The sequence below is a fragment of the Epinephelus fuscoguttatus genome, linkage group LG13, assembly GCF_011397635.1.
Source record: "Epinephelus fuscoguttatus linkage group LG13, E.fuscoguttatus.final_Chr_v1".
In the NCBI taxonomy this organism is placed as follows: domain Eukaryota; kingdom Metazoa; phylum Chordata; class Actinopteri; order Perciformes; family Serranidae; genus Epinephelus; species Epinephelus fuscoguttatus.
In genome coordinates, this window is record NC_064764.1 from 39192755 (window position 1) to 39206955 (window position 14201).

General features: G+C 42.7%; 1 protein-coding gene across 1 annotated transcript in view; it reads right to left on the reverse strand.

Annotated features, from left to right (window-relative positions):
• The window catches only part of mao (monoamine oxidase), a 54617-nt gene that overhangs the window by 10382 nt on the left and 30034 nt on the right, over positions 1-14201 (reverse strand). Inside the window, exons 4-12 of the mRNA XM_049593370.1 lie at positions 8873-8977; positions 8639-8730; positions 7574-7715; positions 4110-4259; positions 2260-2419; positions 2078-2174; positions 795-848; positions 645-702; positions 452-549 (exon numbers count right to left, since the gene is read on the reverse strand). Coding sequence (XP_049449327.1) covers positions 452-549; positions 645-702; positions 795-848; positions 2078-2174; positions 2260-2419; positions 4110-4259; positions 7574-7715; positions 8639-8730; positions 8873-8977 — 956 coding nt within the window. The remainder of the gene's footprint in view (positions 1-451; positions 550-644; positions 703-794; positions 849-2077; positions 2175-2259; positions 2420-4109; positions 4260-7573; positions 7716-8638; positions 8731-8872; positions 8978-14201) is intronic.

Sequence of the window (14201 nt, forward strand, 5' to 3'; positions counted from 1 at the left end):
AGTTTCTGCTACCTGAACAAATTTGATGATAAATAAAGACATTTAAAAACCTTAATCCTGAGTGTCAACTTTTTTGTCCTGATCCTGACAGTCAGCTTTTAAAGATAAATTGCCCTTTGAGCAAGATGGCGGCACGCGCTCAAGCAGCGCCTCCGCTCTCCTAGTGTGAGGCTGAATGTGCGGAGGATGTGGTTTTAACTGTCAGCATGTTACAGGAGCAGCACGCCGAATTTTGTTGTGTTATTTTAGTGATACAATGACAATAAAGACACTCTGAATCTGAAAACATGAAAATGAGCAAACTTGGAAATAAACGTTTTCACTAGACAGTGAGGACATTTAGGAAAAAACTGAGTTTTCTGACCTAACCAAAATATTGGTCCAATTTAAAGATATCGAGCACCAGGACACAGTACATGCACACCTGTGTATATGTGTGTGTGTGACTTACCTGCCAAACTGGGTAAGGATTCCTGGGGGGAAATATGCCGTGTAGCAGCCCCCGGAGTACTCCTCTTCACACCAGTTCTTCTCCTCGTAGTGCACCGGCTGACAGACACAAGAGGACACATGAACAGTTTAACCAGTGATGCAGTTCCTCTGCAGCTGTGTGAATCTGTGATAAAGTCTGTATCCAAACTCACATGCAGAGCCTCCTCTGTGCCCAGCACTCTGGAGTAGATCTCACAGATCTTCTTCAGCCTAAACACAACAAGACAACAGTTTGGATTAAAGCGCCCTTGCAGCCTGTGAGAGTGTATTAACCTGCTGTGTTGTCTGCGCCGAGCGCCTACCTCTCCTCTTTGGTCAAGACTGATAGCTTTCTGCACTTGCGGGCGAGGATGAATCTGGAGGAGAGAAATGAGAAACATTATCTGCTGGAAAACAACACTGTGTGAGTGAACAGGCAAATCCAGTGACACTGTGTGCACTACATGGCCACACGTAAACACACTGTCCACGTACTTTTGGTCTGATTTGTTTTTATTATTTTGTTCCACTGAAGGAGAAACTTAAATGTATATTATGCAGGAACTGTAGGCTGCTGTTTGGAAACAGTATTGCCAGTGACAGTGGAAGCCAACCCCAGTTTTGTCCGCTAAGCATTTCGCCTCGCTCGTGCTTTTTCCCGCGATTTTTTGTAGCTTTTTCTTGCATGTGTGCTGCTCACTGTCGACACCTGGTCGCAACCTTTTATAAAGCCAGACCTCACCTGGTATACCCAGGAACGTCCCAAACACAGCAAAATACAGAAACATGAGAAATCAGATCAGCAAACTTTCTGTTGCTGCTGTTACACAGATTAGACCCAGTGCTGCTGATGGCCTCCAGCCCGCTGTGATACCTGGCACTGGCGGGATTGTGATGGCCATATTCAAGATGCTATAGCCTCCTGGAGAAGCAGTTCAGAGCGGCAGGGAGCGAGGTGGAGGGACTGTGGGGCAGCTAGTTAGCTAATTTCTGTATGTATGGGAAACACTGGGTCAATGTATGAGGCTCGTACATATGTCTGTGCTCGTCTGGAGGGAGGGGCTAAAAACTGCAGTTCCTCTAATGGCCACTTGAGGCTGACTCCAATAACGAGTCAGTCCCCATAGAACCTCATGTTAAAATGCCCAACTTTACAGCAGAAATAAACATGTTTACAGCCTGGTACAAAAACAGTTTTGGTCTCTGTAGCTAATTACAACATTCATGACAACTGTACAGGGCTGAATTTTTATATAACTCACCCATTAACATTTTATCAAGGCTTAAAGTTTGTGTGACTGCTGATAGTGTCCTCAGCTTCACCCTTCGCTCCTCTCATCAAAATATGGTCACTTCTGCCTCCATTGAAAATATATTGAAAATAATAGGGGCGTATGTTTTGACGTGCTGCATTCGTCACTGGTGTATTTTGGCCTTAACACAATGTTTGTTTTGGTCCGTTAACCATATAATAATGACAGACTAACCCTTTAATGCCTGTGAGACCTTCATGTGTCCACATACTTTTGGCAAAATAGTGCATGGTATCTTATCAAACTATAATCTCTGTCATTTTGCAGAGAGCTGGCGGGAGCTCTGTATTCACCCCATAATGGCGGGCACACTTCCGTCAGGCTTCGTGTCATCCAGCGTCAGACCAATGGGAGCACCTTCCTCCTCGATCACCATACTGCCACAGTAACCTGGTGACACACATCAAAGAGTGTTAAAGATATAAAAACAGACATGTACTACAGCATCCTCTCTGTTTTTCCACTTCCTGCGTACCCTTTTTCCTCCAGAAGTTCTCTTTGTAGTAGACCATGCACTTGATGACGGAGCCCATGGGGACGCGGTGGATCAGCTGGTTCCTCAGTGGTGGCAGCTCGGGGTTAAAGTGCATCTTCAGGTTCAGACCGGGAGGGGTGGCCACGATCACGTACTTGGCCTAAGATAGAGACGCATGTGAAGAAACAGAGAAGGGACACAAACACAAACAGGACAGGGCAGTGTGAGCTGTGTCACGTGACACATGGCTGCAGGATGACGAGCAGCCAGTAGATGGCGGCAGAGAACAACACTGCTGATTCAGACTGATGGTGGAAGAGTTAAACTGATGCATGTCTTTATGTCTCTGAGAACGACATTATGTCCGTTTATATACTGCATGTGTTATTACACCAATAAGATGACAACTAAAGCAAACATGGCTGCAGTCCTCAGGTTAAGGTTCTCTAATAAAAATATACTCAGGCCTGTCTCTCTCCCAAAGATCTCAAGAGAGTCATTCATGCTTCTATTACCTCTCGGCTAGATTACTGTAATTCTCTGTATGTGGGTGTAGATCAGTCGCTACTTCGCTGTCTGCAGTTAGTACAAAATTGTAAGTGGAAAAAGAAAACCACATAACACCAGCACTGGCCTCCCTCCACTGGCTTCCCGTCCAATGTAGGGTTGATTTTAAGATGTTATTGCTGGTTTTTAAGGTTTTAAACAGTCTGGCGCCGCTTTATCTTCATACTCCAGTTAGAGACCTGAGGTCGAGTGAGCTGATGCTCCTGGATGTTTCCAGAAGTAGGCACAGAAACAGTGCCAACCAAGCCTTTGCAGCAGCTGAACCTAAACTCTGGAACAGTTTATCTATACAAATACAAACTGCTCCGAAATTTGAAACCTCTAAGCCTCTATTGAGGACCCACCTCTTTTCGTTGGTGTACAATCGATTGATTTTATAACTGTTCAGCAATTTGGTCAACTGCAGTTGTTTTTAAAAGAGAAATGCAGCTCAATAATCTGCCAAATTTAATTCCCTGGATTAAATCTGAGGTAACAAGTCTTGGTGTGATCCTTGATTCAGATCTAAGCTTCAAGTCCCACATTAACAAGGTGCTGAAGACATCATTTTTCCGCCTCAGACACATCGCTAAGCTACGACCATTACTAAATGAAAAAGATGCAGAGAAATTGATTCATGCTTTTATTTCAAGCCGACTCGACCACTGTAATGCACTTTTTGCTGGCTTCCCAAAAACACCACTGAAAGACTTCAGCTCGTTCAAAACTCTGCAGCTCTGCTATGAACCAGAACCAAGAGGAGAGAGCACATCAGGCCGGTCTCAGCTGCTCTGCACTGACTTCCTGTTACATTTACAATTGATTTTAAGCTCCTCCTCCTTGTATACAAAGCCCTACACTGGCTGGGACCGAGCTACATCGCTAACTCCCTTGTTAACTATTTGCCTCTAAGAACACAGCGATCATCTGCTGCCGGTTTACTGGAAGAAGATCGGGGATGCAGCCTTTGTCAATTACGCCCCAAAGCTATGGAACACACTACCTATAGATATCAGGGAAGCTAGCTCGCTAAATATTTTTAAAAGAAAGCTAAAAACGTATCTGTTCCCTTTAGACTTTACTTGATTTTATGATTTATAGTTTTACAACTCTATGATTTTATGAATCAGTTCTGTTTATGTTGTAAAGCACTAGCTTGTTTGAAAGGTGCCATATAAATAAAGTTTATTATTATCATTATTTAATATGCTCTACAAATAAAGTTCCACTTGACTTGAGTACTGTAAACATAGTTAAACTCCACCATTGTGCGGCTGCAGCAGACTCAGCTGTGATACACTTACGGTGTAGGTCTGTTTGTCCAGCGTCTCCACCACCACCATGTCTCCGCTTTGGTCGATGCTGTAGACCGGAGACTGCAGCTTCACTCGGTCTCCCAGCTCTCTGGCCATGCCCTCACTGATCTGACTGGAGCCGCCTACAAACTTCCTCTCCTGCAGAGGCAGACGGAGAGAGCATGGTCAGTCACCAGAACCACAAAGTGCAGATGCAGCAAGTCGTGTTTATTTATTTTATGCTCTACTTCCAAGAGAGCCTCTGATTATACGGGGTAAAATTGCTTTTATCCAGTCTGATCCTGCTCACAGTTCCACTCTTCCAGGGTAATAAAAACTACATTTAGGAGACAAGCTGATACAATCTGTTGAGTTATCCCAGTGTTACATCCCAGTTATCCTCAATCCACCCTCTCTCCTCCACTATAAATTTCAACATCCCAAACCAAAAGGGAAAATGTGTTTGCAAAGCTTGGGCCAGAAAACGCTGAATGATGTAGAGGACTGAGGGGGTGGAGAGAGATGAAGTGCTGCCAAAGCTCTGATACACAAAAATTAAATAGACAGTGACCTTTTCCATATGGTTAGTATCAACATCTCTGTCCTCCCTGATTACAAACACATTGAGCGCATTCCACCGTGGCATTCAGATGAATTTCTCCGCCAGTCGCCAGAAAATTCGGAGCTAAACATAAATAGATCGTGGCAGTGTAATGAGGTGAGTCTGTGTTTGTCTCGTTGGATTAAAGAAGAGTTTATTTTTTCCGTTTCACGGGGGAAGTTGTTCTGGAAGTGAAGAACACCGAGTCTGCCTCCATATGCAACACTCCAAGCCAGCAGTGTCCAACTGGTGGGTCATGGTCCAAAATGGACCGAATGGACCACAAGTGACAAGGAAATGTGACAAGTTTGTAACAAACACACTTTATTTAAAAGTACAGTGAATTTCCAGCACAAAGTTTTTATTTTGAGTGACTAACAGACAGCTACTTGACAGAGACAGCCAGCGAGCTTGACGACATGGCCGAACGGAAGTACGGTGCCAAATGTATTAAACTGTGTGGACGTTGAACTAATGGCAATCTGGACAATGTGGCTGAACCAGTTGGGAACCTCTGCTCTCCGCCTTATATCATTTTCTCCTCCTCCTCCTCCTCCTCCTCAAATTATTGTTTATGTGTATACTCTGTACGCAGACACAAACATGCACCCAAAAACAAGTGGTGGAGCGATTAAGATCTTGTACTAAAGTAAAAGCAGTGACACTACAGTGGAAAAATACTCGTTAAAAAGCCCTGCATTTAAAATCATACTCAAGTGTATTAGTATCAGCACTTAAAGTAAAAGTACTCATAATGCTGAATGGTCCATTTCAGAGTGATGTATACAAAGTCACTGGACCATAATTATTGATGTATTAATGTGCTCATCACTTTAAAAGGATAGCTCAGATCTTCTTTAGTGGGGTTGTATGAGGAACTTATCCACAGTCAGTGTATTACCTACAGCGCACACAGTTTGGAGAAGCTGGTGGAGTACCATGATGGAGCACTGCTGCGGATGGGGACAGCAGTGAAACGTATTTTTGCCACCGAACAGAATCAATATCAGTTTAAGTGTAAACTATATTTGGACCATTTTCAGTGCTTTGTCTTGCCGTCAAAAAACCTTTGCAACAGTGAACTGAAGCTGTTGTATGGCCCTCTTCAGACGCCTTTGACAAAAACAGCAATTTTACCTCGCAGAACACGGGGTTGCTGATCTATCGCTGTCTAGATCAGTTCAGTGTGTTTGTGTTATTAGCCTCTTTTACACTGCCTGTTCAAGGCGGGAATATCGAGCTGTTAAACCGCCTGTTCTGTAAGATAAGATTTAGGAACTAGAGCACTCGGAGAGCGCAGACCTCCGCCAAGCAGCTCGGATTTCCCGCCATTTTATTATTCTATCCACTTCGCTTCAACCGATCACCACCAAAATTATCATCTGTTCCCTTTCCTGAAAATTTCATCAAAATCCGTTCAGAACTTTTTGAGTTATTTTGCAGACAAACAAACTGACAAACGGCGGCGAAAACACAGCCTCCTTGGCGGAGGTAATGATGGGGCAAAGCCATCTTGCCTTAAATCCACCTCAGGAGGTAGTAACAGCGCTGAAACAATGTCTGTATAGACGGGACAGCTGGCAGGACGGGTGTGACAATTTGACGACGCGTTATGTGTGTGATTCAGCAGCTGATAGCAGTTAGTGTCTAACTCAAAGAAGAAGTACAGCAGCCGAAAACGTCCACAAATTGGCAAAGCAATGAGATTTGGGAGCTTCTTACCCTCGAAGCAGAGGACGAGTACAGGTAACAGGGATAGTAAATGATTGTTATTGTCATGTTATGCCGTTGTTATTGTTTATAAAGTGCTGCCGATACATATTTTATGTGTGTCACACTAGAGGCTGACGCTATAATGTTACACGTAAAGTCTGTCACGCCTCTTTTGATTCCGTGATGCCAGGATGTGGTCTGAAATCACACACTGGAGCGAAACAATACCATTGCTGAGGGCATAGACAGATTTCAGTTTTGGTTCAGTTCCAGATTGGAAAGGTCTGTCAGACAACAAGGTAAAGCAGTGAAAATAACCTTAATATAGCAATCACTTACATACCCTATACTTACAATATTTTAAACTGATATCATTTTATTCAGGTAGCTATTTTTAGGTTTTAAAATATGTACGTTGTTTAGCTTCCATCATGATACTCCAGCCTGCTTCCGTTGTGGATGCGTTAATGTGTAATGTGTATATACCTTTGAAAAGCACAACCTATAATAATGTATCCTAATGTATTGGCTGAGTTATATTTCGTGTCAATAATCTATAGTAAAGTTATCAAATAAGTAAAAATCTGAGTAGAAAGTACAATATGTGCCTCTGAGATGTGAAGCAGGGGTATAATGTTGCAGAAAAACTCAGTAAAGTACCTCAAAATTCTACTTAAGTATATTACTTGAGGTCATTGCTCTCGCTTTCTCTCCACCACTGAGTGCAAATGGAACGGCCCAGCAAAGGGAGCTGACAACAGAGCTGGCTACAACATCCTCTGTTTACCTAAACACAATCCCCTTCCTCAGTGGCCATGGCAACAGGGCCGCTGGGCTTTTGAAAGTACGACAACAGAATGTGCTACCCCGGCACTCCAAGAAAACAGCTTTTGTGGAGCTCATGATTATTCTCAGCTGATCAGCAGCAAACTAAGGTGAACGTGAGCAAGACTTTGTCCTGCATCACTTCTTGGAGAGCCTCGTCTGTCCTGCGTCCCTCAGGCTGATTGTTCTATAGAGATTAACTGGAGTCATGATGCTGAGGGTTCTGTTTGTAAGTTCAGTGTGCATCAATTAATAATGTCTGGCATTTTGCAAAAGCTGTATCTTACATTAATCTTCAGTGTAGATGTTAAAACCAGACGTGTGGCTGACGTACCTGTCCTCCATTTGTGGTGGAGAAGATCCTCATGGTTCCTCCGCACTGCTTCACGTACCAGAGGAACCACAGAGCCGACACCTCGTGGGGCTCAGACGTCACGTTCACGTTGACAAACAGTGTGGCGAAGCGACGAACAGTGCTGGGAATAAGAGATGACAGTTAGAGCTTCATATTGAAAAATGTGTTTGTGTAAATGTTCAAAATATATCCGTGAGATCCTGCATGAGTTTTTGATTTATAAACTTTTATTTCTCTTAATGAGAAAAGCTTTATTAACAAAGTTCCACTGTGTTCTTCTTCTAATTTTTAAGAATCAGACATGAATTCATTTGTCACGTCTTTGTGTGTAGTTTGAAAGTTAAACACATGTTTTGTGTAATTAACTCTCAACTATTTGAGATTTTGTGTGTGACATTCAATACATTTGTTCAAACACAAGTACAAGGTATTAAACTTTGAAGTGTATTTCTCTACATGTGTGTACTGAGCTGTAACTGTTTTACAAGCTATTAACACCTCTGTATAAAGATATATTAATACTTCTTATCGTGCATAGACATACTTTCACTACATTCCTGTTTACATTCACTTTGTACGTTTGGAAAAACTGTCTGTCTAGTGGTTTAGATGCATACTATATATGACAATATAACTCCATGTCCTCAGTTCAATTCTGACAGCGGACCTATGGTTCATGTCAAACCCCTCACGTTTAACACCTCTTCCCTGACAACGCTCCAGTGAAAATGCCAAAATGTTAAATAATCTTAAGATTTTTTGGGGGGGCATTTTTAGCCTTTAATGGATAGGACAGACAAGTGTGAAAGGGGGAGAGAGAAAGGGAGTGACATGCAGCAAAGGGCCACAGGCTGGAGTCAAACCAGGGCCGCTGCGCCTGTCCATGGGGCGCCTGCTCTACCACTAAGCCACCGACGCCCCAAAATGTTAAATAATCTTAAAAGAAATAAATGATGGTGCTAACTTCAGAGACATAAAAAGACCTGCACAACTGGTCTCACTGTTGTTAGGCAGAATCAATTATATAATTCTACTCTCTGTTACCTGGTCCAGCAGATTTTCTCAAAGAGCTGCTGCATGGACATCTTGTCCCACTCCTCGGCATGGGGAGCTCTCCAGGGAGCCTCTCTGGGAATCTGAAGCACACGAGGAGGAGGAGGAGGAGGAGGAGGAGGAGGAGAAGGAGGAGGAGGAGGAGGAGGAGGACATTTAGCAGATATGAGACACACAGAGTGGAGAGCAAAGAAACAAAAAAACCAATGGTGAGTCTTTCTTTACCTCCTTGCCCATCTCGTCCATCGTCCTCCACAGGTTGTTGAAGTCCAACAGGACGATGGGGTTCCACATGGGAGGGAAGGAGCCTTTGAACGGGTACGACTTTCCCTGTTGAACAAACATCAAAAAAGTTGTCTAAATATGGAAACTTGGTGTTTTACAAGTAACTCAAAAGTTCACTTTCTCACACTGTATGTGTCACATTATCAAACTCTGTCACACTGCTGGAGAAAGAGACCTGTTAATATCAGAGTTTGGCTGGTTGTATACTCAGCTTTAAAGTTAGAAATCTTTAGCCTGGAAATCCAGACTCAAATCTAGAAAGATTTCCTGTGCAGAGCAAATTTGAATTTGCCAGGGGCGGGGCATCTGGATTTCCAGGTTAAGATATCATTGTTACAGAGTGACATAAATTACTTTCTGATTCAAATCAGTTAGCAGGTGGCACTTATTATTTTTAATTCTACAAAGTGTTTTTCAGTGGTTCTTATAAGGCAGCATTGTACACCCGAGTTCTTCCAGGATGTTGAGATTACAACAGTTAACACAAATTCAACCAATCCCTGTGAACTGTGCACAACCCTGTCATTTAGTCCAATCACCAAAACTTTTCATCATCATAGCTCCCCTCACCATAGCAGTCCCCTGCACAAGATCACAGAACTCACTTCCTTGTTCCTGTTTGACATGTGCGACACAAACGTTTCAGATTTACCAACAAAACTTACTAAAGACCGTGCAAGGTAAATCCCTGAACTGAATGAATGACTCACTGTTTTTGCTATTTTAACTTGCACCTGAATTTTGTTGCCTTAAAGAAACTTTGCAACATGCATCACAATCTTTTAGAAAAGCTCCCATGAAATCACTTTGGGCCGTGACAATCCCCAAAAAGCCTGCCAAGGCCGGAAGGGACTAAAATATGCGATACATACAGCCACCCATCCTTACAGAGCTGCTGGCACTGAAACTGTTTCATATCCTTTTGTTGTCTACAGCAGTGGTTCCTGACTGGTCCAGATGTCTCCTTAGTCATTACTTCAAGGTCCACACAGTTTATTACAATTAGCGTCATTTTTCTGTCAGGTAGCTATCCGTTAGTCACTCACTCTACAGCAGGAAGCGACACTTCAAAATAAAAGCTCTGTGCCGGAAATTCCCTGTACTTCAAAATAAAGCGTGTTTTCTACAGACTTGACACGTTTGCGAGTCACTTGTGCTCCATTCAGGATGGACTCGTGACCCACTTTTGGTCTGAGACCAATCCGCTGGGAACCACTAAGTGTCACTGAGAGCTGCTCCCAACCTGCTGAGGAGACATTTCGAGGTAAATCCAAACTTTAAAGACAATAAATACTATTTCAAGGTTAACATATTCTTATTTTCACATGTTAGTCGACCTCTAGCTGACCTTCACTGTGCTTAGTCAGAGTGACTGTAAACAGTTTACAAAGAGCTGTGTAGTAACAGCTCAGTATGATGAGCGTTGTGCAACATTTTACGACTAATTCAAAGATCCAGAGTCATCGAGCACGATAAGAGCGTCCTCAGTTCATGTGCATGTCTGTCTGGACTATTGCTCTGTTTCTCAACCACACAAGTGATTTACAGATGCGGGGGGGGAGGGTGCCAAAGAGATCAAGGTTACTCCAACCGGCTGACATACACATGCAGATTACATGTTGAGCTCTGTGTCACAGCCGTGTCTGGTGTTTCTAAGAACCAACTCTTGCTTTCTAGCAACTGTCTCTTCGCAGTGTGGAGGAACAAGTCTGTCTGCATATACTGTCTAGCGTAACGTCATTGACATTTAGCTTGACAAGTAAATTTGTTTCAGACCCCATTAAACTTCAGCTTCCCCTGAAACAAACAAAGACAGGCTGTGTGTAGTGATGCCTTTGTGTGTCTCACAGTGGATCACTGTGTGATGGAGCTGCAGGCCAACAGCTCAGGCTTTCTGGGGTCAGTCTCGTACTTCTGTGCTGGCTCGTGTTAGCGTTCGGCTTGTCGTGTCATTTAATGATAATTTATTGGAGATTCTTTCCGGAACACACAAACATAAAGCCAAATTTTATCTGTTCATCTTATGTTCAGCGATGTGTCTGCAACATTTACAGCTGCTATCTGACCGTAAAAAACATGGCAAACTGCAAAGTCCTGGTTTTGATACTGAAAAGTGTCCTTCTGTGCATGGTTAGAGTCCTTGAACAAAACATTTTGCTTGTCAAGATGATCAATATAACAGCTTAACCTCTTAAACTCTGACAGAGTCAACTGTGGGTCATCTCTACAAATTCAAGTTTTACAAAAGACTAAATTTTTCCAAAGACACAAAATATGTTGAGCTGAATTCTGCAGAAATGTGTATGAACATGCACAACGTATCAAGAATATTCTCTAATATTAGCGGTCACAGACCCACTATGACATCATGCTTCAATATTTCAGGTGGAGCAGATACTTGTAGACTGAAACACTGTGACGTCACACCAACAGCTGGCATTTGATTTCAGCTGCAGAGATACGTAACATGGGCAAACTTGTTTTTTATTTCTGTTGTCATTTTCAGCTGTGACATTTAAGGGTATATGTTTAAACATGGTGGTCTGACCTATCTGATTACTGATGTGCTCATTTTATGTACTGTGTTGCTTTGCAGTAATCTTAAACGTCATAAAAATGGGGTTTGACCTTGTGATTGACAGCTCTGCGTGTCAATCGGTGTGCTCGTGATCAATGGCACTGTTCATGACTGGTTGTAAAGGTGTATTGGCAGGAACTCGATCTTGGGGACATTGCTACTGCACAGTCCATGGCTCCAAATGACGTCATCAGCTCAAGAGGCAGTGGCCGTATCTGGGATACTTTGGCTTCATTTCTGTATAGTCTGTGTTCAAAGCCTGCGCCGCCCTGTCAGGGTTCAAGTCGCTATAATGACCTGCTAACATTAATGTAATGCTGTATGAAAGATATGGTGAGTTTAAATTGGATTGAAATGAGATTTTTAAGTGGAAGAAATCAGGGGTTTTAAAGGTTAACATGTTATCTTTTTAAATTCACGTCTCACTTCAGCTGACATCACATCAAACATGCAGAAATAAAAAAAGGCCCAAGGACGTGACTGTTGTTGTACAAAAATAACACGGCGCAGAGATTTGCTGTCAGCACTGTGACACTTTGTGTTTGAAAAGAGTAAAAGTAGCTCAGCGATCAGCTGTGATGTGTAAATCAGTCGTGTTTGTAGCTGAATCACAGACGCATCAAATAATCCATCATGTTTACTACACACATTTATATTACACATTTTTTATTAGTGTTTATATTTTTGCTTTAACTTCTGTTATTCATGTCTGAGATTTAGATATTGCTTTTATTTGCATGATTTTCTTTTTCATAGATATTTGATGAGCACTTTAAGAGCGTGCCAGAGGCCTCAGATTTTCATTGCGTCTCTAGAATTGTGTGCATGATAAGAAAAGTGGACTTGCAAAATGAAACTTTCATTGGCTTCAAGCCTCTTAAACTTAGGGTGCTACCCTGTTTTAAGTGTTCCCAGATGAGGAAAAGTTATATCTCACTAATGAAGAGTCCAACCAGGTTAATAACCAACAATGGTCAATCAGAGTAATAAATAACCCATAAAGAATTATTTATTCTTGGCACAGTCAGTGTAGTCACGGCTCAGGTCTGCCGCCCTGTGTACGTGTGCTTTATCACAGATCTGAGAGACTCTCTTGAGCTGAACTGTATTTTATGAGGGTGAGAAATTTCACTATCAAACGCTCACATCTCGCTCTGTAAGTAGGTCAATGAAAACCTTTCATTCAGACACAGATATTTACAATCACGTATTATATTGTACCAGACGAGATGCTCAGAGTCCAAATATGCCTTTTCATTAAGGTCTTCTTGAATCGCTCTTAGTCTGGCCCCTCCCCTGGGACCACTTTACCTTGGGAGACCATACCAGAGGCTATTAGCAGCTCCCAGGTTCACGGGGAAACGCAAACCCCTCCACCACATTAAGAGAGGAGGAGAGGAGATTCTCGGAGGAGCTGGTTGCACCTCCATGTTTCTACAGTAGCCCAGAAGGGACAAACCAAACACTGGCTCTAGAAAGGGACATTTGCATTTTCGTGTTGGCCACCGTAGTTAGCAGCCCCTCTGCGGCGAGCCAAACAGCACTGCAGAAACACTGATTATTAAAATCAAAGAGATTTATTCAGTGTTTTTACCAGTTTTAATTACCGGTTCTGTGTGTTTTAGAGAGGAAGAGACCTCTGCAGATAATTCTGCTCCTGGTAAAAACCTCCGGGACATCTGGATGTTAAGTTATCAGAGAAAAAAGGTGAGCACAGATTAGCAGGTGCTGGGCTGGTGGCTTGTCCCTGTCATGCCGAGCATCATCTGGAAAACACTGATTTGTGAAACTGTGTCAGTGTTTTTACTGGTTTTAATAACAGGAAGAGACCTCTGCAAGTAATTTGTCTCTTGGTGAAAACCTCCTGAACAATAAACACGGCAGGAATTCTCACTGGGAGAAGTTTCAGCTGGTTGCAATCTTCAGTCCTCACCACTAGATGTCACTAAATCCCCCTAAATCTCACACACTTCTTTAAGCTTCTTTTCAGAAAAGTTTTCCACACAAGGAGAATCTTTATCTGATCAACAAGAGTCCAACCAATATAATTAACGACACAGCTACAACAACACGCCCTAAATAAAGTACCAATAATTTATAGCCTATAAAGAAATAAGCGTTCCTAGTACAGTAAGAATTTCCGCCCTGTGATCGTGCGCTTTATCGCTGATCTGAGATACTCTCTCCTGAGGTGAACTGTGTTTTATGAGGGCGAGATGTTTTACTACGGGTCACAATCTAACGCTTCTAAAGAACTTCCATTCAAACACAGGTAATCACACTCAGGTTTTATATGACAGACAATTCACATACAACAATGGCAAATCCATTTTCAAGTCACTGAACTTTCGTTTCTTTATACACTGACAGTATGAGGCCTGCTGCTCTGCACCAATGCTCCAGTTATACTCTGACAAATATCTGTTTTTATTTCCTCTGGGCACTGCAACATCAAGACTGCACTTTTTATGAATGATTACCAACACAACATTTAAGTCACAAACAGAGAGAAGACTCTCACAAAGTACAGTATCACTGCCGTGCTCAGAACTGTCCGTTGCTGTGTAACAACAGGTCTGTCACCATGGAGACGCTGGCCGAGGGAACACAGAAGGAGGAGGTGGGAGGGGGTAGAGGAGAGGAGAGAAAGCAAGGCAGCATCTGTTTCCACATCAGTGAGCAGTGAGTCAG